This window comes from Octopus bimaculoides, chromosome 30 (genome assembly GCF_001194135.2).
Source record: "Octopus bimaculoides isolate UCB-OBI-ISO-001 chromosome 30, ASM119413v2, whole genome shotgun sequence".
Lineage (NCBI taxonomy): Eukaryota > Metazoa > Mollusca > Cephalopoda > Octopoda > Octopodidae > Octopus > Octopus bimaculoides.
The window spans coordinates 6,116,980-6,123,294 of NC_069010.1; the positions used below are offsets into that span (position 1 = coordinate 6,116,980).

General features: G+C 41.2%; 1 protein-coding gene across 1 annotated transcript in view; it reads right to left on the reverse strand.

Moving 5' to 3' along the window:
• LOC106880057 (C-Maf-inducing protein) overlaps positions 1-6,315 on the reverse strand; it is a 92,307-nt gene that overhangs the window by 17,969 nt on the left and 68,023 nt on the right. Inside the window, exons 3-4 of the mRNA XM_052978109.1 lie at positions 3,283-3,354; positions 248-340 (exon numbers count right to left, since the gene is read on the reverse strand). Coding sequence (XP_052834069.1) covers positions 248-340; positions 3,283-3,354 — 165 coding nt within the window. The remainder of the gene's footprint in view (positions 1-247; positions 341-3,282; positions 3,355-6,315) is intronic.

Here is a 6,315-nt window from a genome sequence, read left to right on the forward strand (position 1 = left end):
TCTCAACTTCCCTGTAACTTAGCAGTTCAGCAAAAGAAATTGATAGAATAAGTATGAGACCTTAAGAAAATAAAATGAAGTAGTGAGGTCAGTTTGTTGGACTAAATCCCTGCAAAATGGTACCTCGGTATGGCCCCAGTCCAATGGCCGAAACCAGTAAATGATAAAAGATAAAAGACAGGTCTGCTGAAGTGTAAGGGACCGACCAGGGGCTAAAAAACAACAACATCAACAAGCGGATACTTACAACTGTGTGGAAGAGTTCAGAGATTAGTTCTAATGGAAACTGGTAGACGTTTGAGTCTTGTATCGGAGTAGACAGGGAGACGTCGATCAAGTTCTGGAAGAAGAGGAAACAGGAAAAAAAATTTAGAAGGTAAAGACAGCTTTGTTATCATCATCATCATCATCATCATCGTTTTATATTTATTTAGGTATAGGTGTGGTTGTGTGGTTAAGAAGTTTGCTTCACAAACACTCATATTATCTGTAAATGTTGTTGCTCGTTCCTTCCCGAGCCATGCCTGGCTCATAAGGGCCCGTTTCCCGGTTTCATTGGCCTATAGGTTCCCCACCTGGATGGGATGCCAGTCCATCTGAGATAAGCATGTTAGATGCAAGAGGAAAGAGTGAGAGAAAAGTTGTGGTGAAAGAGTCAACAGAGGTTCACCGTTACCTTCTGCTGGAGCCGTGTTTCATTCATAAACACACACATCACCCAGTCTGAGATTCGAACCCACGATCCATTGACCGTGAGTCTGCTGCTCTAACCACTCCACATATCTGTCACTAGAGTGGGTATATTAATCAAAGCGAACAGTATTATATATCTATTACTGCTAATCTTACCAACTGGTTTCATGTTAGGGATTCAATGGAGTGTGAGGTAACAGTCCGATTATGTAACCTTGCGCTCATAATAGCTAGCTATGCCATAACAGCTACCTCTGATGAGCCACTTGCAAACATTATTGCAGTAGTGGTTTCCATCATTTCAACCTGGCTCTATGCTTGTCTGTTTCCTCCTACTGTCTGCAAATATGTCTATAAACTATTGTATATAGAGTTGTGGGTGGAGGCGCAATGGCCCAGCGGTTAGGGCAGTGTACTCACGGTCATAGGATTGCAGTTTCGATCCCAGACTGGGCGTTATGAGTGTTTATTGAGCGAAAACACCTAAAGCTCCATGAGGCTCCGGCAGGGGATGGTGGCGAACCCTGTTGTACTCTTCCACCACAACTATCTCTCACTCTTTCTTCCTGTTTCTGTTGTGCCTGTATTTCAAAGGGTCAGCCTTGTCACACTGTGTCACGCTGAATCTCCCCGAGAACTACGTTAAGGGTACACGCGTCTGTGGAGTGCTCAGCCACTTGCGCGTTAATTTCACGAGCAGCAGGCTGTTCCATTGATCGGATCAACTGGGACCCTCGACGTCGTAAGCGATGGAGTGCGAACAACAACAATAGAGCTGTGGGCAAAGTGCTTTTATGATAAACACTATCCTGATCTGATAAATAAAAATACACCCTTCCTTCTTGAAGCTGACAATTCTTTCAATGTTCTGGCCCCAGCCTCCACTTAATCATTCTTACTCATTCTCAAGCACTCCCTCTTCCAAATCCTGTTTTAATCCTATCTTCTATGACTTTTCTGCTTCTGACTATGTCCTCTTTCCTTGGAATGAGCTGATTCAGTACAGATGTGAACAATTTGGAAGGGCTGAATGGATGCTTTAAGTTGTTTTGTTGACGGAAGAGTTTTGCATTGGGGGTAAACATGTGCATGCAGAAATATATGGATGTGGGTAGAGAAAGGGAGAGAGAGAGTGAGATTACACATACATGCAAAAATAAGTAGATGCTCAGACACATCAACAGAGAGAAAGGTGCATAGAGAAAGAGAGAGGAAGGAAGAGTGAGATGGAGCTAGAGAAAGAAAGAGAGAGAGAGGGACATTACATATACATACACAGAAATATAGCTAGATGCTCACATACAGAAAGAGGGGGGGGGAAGAAGGGAGAGGGGGATAAAAAGGAAGAAAGAGAGGAAAGGAGAGAATGGGAGAAACATTAAAACATCTAATATCAAATAAGTCAGCATTGAATCTGCAGTACCAATGGACAGAGCCAAAACAGCTGTGCCAAAACAGCTGCGCCAAAACATCTCATAGCCTTCTCTCCTACATATGTGCAATAACCCACTCCATCATTTTCTATCATTACTCTGCTAAGTCCAAACATTTGTAGACTAAGGAGCAAGATACAACTTCTTTCCTTCTCTTCAAAAGGGTCTTTATCCAGAACATCAGAAACCCAAATTCCAATAGCATAAGGACTTAAGAGCCTAGAAACTTCATCTATAGGCACAGCTGTTGGATGCACTTACCATAAAAACCATGCTGTAGCGGACAGTTGAGCTTGGCACTGGCTTCTGACTAACAAACTCCTATCAAACTGTCCATCTCGTGCCAACATGGAAAACAAACATTAAATGATGATGATGATGATATGTGTATATATATATATATATATATATGTATGTATGTATGTATGTATGTATGGCAAGCCATATTTGTCAAAAAAAAACCTGCAAATGATGAGGAGGATTGAAGTGGCACTTAGACCTACGTAATAAACAAACGGAAAATATGAAGCCAGAATTTGTAATCAGCTCTTCAAACGCCTTTCAGGGTTCAAAAGTCATTTAAGACCTCACACAAGGAAAGAGCAATTATAGGAAGAAGAAGAAGAAGAAGAAGAAGTATATATGTATGTATGTATGTTTTCCTTGAGTTTTGTTCAAGTTCTTTGAGAGAGTTGAAACCAGTCGCCAACAGAGTGACAGAACATTTTGGGTTAAGAGAGCTCCCAGTGTTTGTGAACGGGTGGTTGAGTTGGTATGTTGGTTTGAACTGTCAATGCATACACCCAAATGTGTGCATCTATTCACATGACAATCTTAGATGGACAATTTTTGCAATGTCTTACAGACCTCCACTGTGCCACAAATAGATTGAATTTGGAGAATCGGCCTCAGTTTCTTTTGCTCTTTTTGTGAAACCGAGTATTTCTAGGTTTTTGTGCAAATTTCTTGGTACATAACCTAATGCACTTATGACGATAGGTACAAACGAGAATTCATAATTAGGAGACATACAAAGACACAAATACATACACACATAAACACATTCACAAATACACACACACACACACACACACACACAAATACACACACACGCACAAATACATACACACACAAACGAACACATAAAAATGATTACCTTGATTTCTTTAACCACCACTTCAGGCCTTCGGGCGTGTTTCAGCAATTTCTCGTATTTGTAGACATGTTTCTGAAAAGAAACAGAAAGACAACTGAAAGACAATATACAAACACGTAGGGGCAGGTGTAGCTGTGGGGGGAGAAGCTTCTTTTCCAACCACATGGTTCTGGGTTCTGGCTCACTCTGTTACACCTTGAGCAAGTGTCTTCTACTATGGCCTTATGAGTGAATATGGTAGGCAGAAACTGAAAGAAGCCCATTGTGTACTACGACGGGCTTCTTTCAGTTTCCGTCTACCAAATCCACTCACAAGGCTTTGGTCGGCCCGATGCTACAATAGAAGACATTTGCTCAAGGTGCCACGCAGTGGGACTGAACCCAGAACCATGTGGTTGGTAAGCAAGCTACTTACCACACAGCCACTCCTGCGCCTATATATGCATATATATATATATATACACATATATATATGCATGTGTATGTATACATGTGTATGTATACATGTGTATATACATTAGTTTAATATTACTATACATGCAAACATCAGGAAAAAATAACATTCAATATAAACCGCAAACACACAAATGTACATTTACACACACACACACACACACACACAATCTACAAAATATGCACACACAAAAACAATTTTGATTCATCATCAAAAAATAAAAACAATCAAATGAAAATAAAAAGATGTAAATGAAAACAAAACAGTAACCTCACACATACAAACACACACACACACGCATGCTTGTGCACGTACACACACTCTTACACACACACACATACACACGCACACGCACACATCCTTGAAACCCACAGATAATGTGTCAAAACTTAACATGTGCGAAATAATTAGTTGGAGAATTTGAAACCATTAAAAAGGCCACAGAAGTGTAATGAAAACAATCGTTTCTACTTCAGGCACAAAGCCGGGAATTTGGGGGGGATGTGGGCTTGTGGATTGCATTGACCCCAATGCTCAATTGGTACTTATTTCATCGACCCCAGAAGAGTAAAAGGCAAATTCACCATCAGCAGAATTTGAACCCATAATAATGTAAAGTCAGAAAAAATGCTACTAAGCATTTCGTCCATTGTGCTAAACAATGCTGCCAAGCTCACCACCATAATAAATAAATATAAATAAATAAATAAATAAATGCACCCTTTTAAAGCCTAGACAGGCTCATGGGCCCAGTTTCCCGGTTTCTATGGCGTATGTGTTCCCCAGCTGGATGGGATGCCAGTCCATCACAGCATTACAGCAGCTTCTCAGAGGTTTCGCATAGTTTTCTTCTGAATCAATTGCAATCTCAGAAACTTTGCAGCGTCATCACCAGGTACTTCATGTTTACAAGCGTTTTGCCCATTAGCCTGTACCCCCCTGTTTGTGGGGAGGGGGGGGGGCAGCAAGGGTTGAATTAGTCTTCCCCTGTGGTAAGGGTTCCTTCCACTTGCAGTTCTTCAACTGGTTTCAGCTACCATGCCTATTCCTTTGGCAGCATTCTTCCAGTCTGCTTCCCAAACCAATCTTCTGCAGAAAATAGTGCAATGATCCAGCTGGAAAACTGTGATGATGATGATGATGATGATGATGATGATGATGGTGGTGGTGGTGGTGGTGGTAGTGATGGTGGTGGCAGTAGTAGTTGTGATAATTAGGATGATGACGACGACGACGACGACGGTGATGAGGGTGATGATGATGATGATGATGAGGATCGTGATGGTAACGGTGATTATTATGACGATAATGATGATGGTAATGATGGATGATGATGATGATGATGATGATGATGATGATGATAATGATGATGATGATGATGATTACACCATTCTCATGAAATTCTGCATAGGCCTCAAATTATTTTCCATCGCAACAACAACAACAACAACAACAACAACAATGACAACGATTACCATAGCATGCTAATTATCAACATAGAAATACTAAATTACAGCAAAGTTGTGTAGAAGTGAGCTGAAAGTGATTACGCTGACCTAGCTGTTGAATTCGAAAAAAAAAACAACAGTATGGCACTTAAGGAATGTGTTCCATCATCCCAGATGTAAGTGGTACAAATAGGAACAATACATATCTAATTTTGGTAAACATGTTAATAACAGTTGTGGAAGGGCAGACTTAAGAAATAGCATTCTCTGTATCACATTTAACAAAGATATGCAGCAGAAAGCCACAGAACTGTGGTATTCGTCTCGAGAAAGTATTTTGTATAGATAAGAAACTTCTAGATTGTTTTTTTTTTGTTTTATAGGTGCAATCATGGCTGTGTGGTAAGAAGTTAGGTTCCCACCCACAGAGTTCTGGGTCCAGTATCACTGCATGGCACCTTGGGCAAGTGGCTTCTACTATAGACTTGGGCCAACTAAAGCCCCGTGAGTGGATTTGAGAGACGGAAACTGAAAAGAAGCCCGTCGTATGTATTCTTTCGTTCTTTCACCTGTTTCAATCGACCGAATGTGGCCATGCTGGAGCACCATCTTAACGGGGGGGCTTTAGTTGTTCGAATTGACCCCAGGTCTTATTCTTTGCAAACCTAGTATTTATTCTATAAGTGTTCTTTGCCAGACTGCTTGACGATGGGGATGTAAACACACCAACATCAGTTGTCAAGCGATGATGGGGAGGACAAACACAAATATATACATCATCATCATCATCATCATCATCGTTTAACGTCCGCTTTCCATGCTAGCATGGGTTGGACGATTTGACTGAAGACTGGTGAAACCAGATGGCAACACCAGGCTCCAGTCTGATTTAGCAGAGTTTCTACAGCTGGATGCCCTTCCTAACGCCAACCACTCAGAGAGTGTAGTGGATGCTTTTACGTGTCACCCGCACGAAAACTTTCATAACCTGATCTAACAGCTTGATGCCTCTGTAATTATTTGTATCTAAAGCGTCACCTTTACCTTTGTAGCAGTTGACTATGATGCTGCTACACCAGTCATTGGGTATGACTCCTTCGTGTATCACCTGGTTCGTAATACGGGTGACTA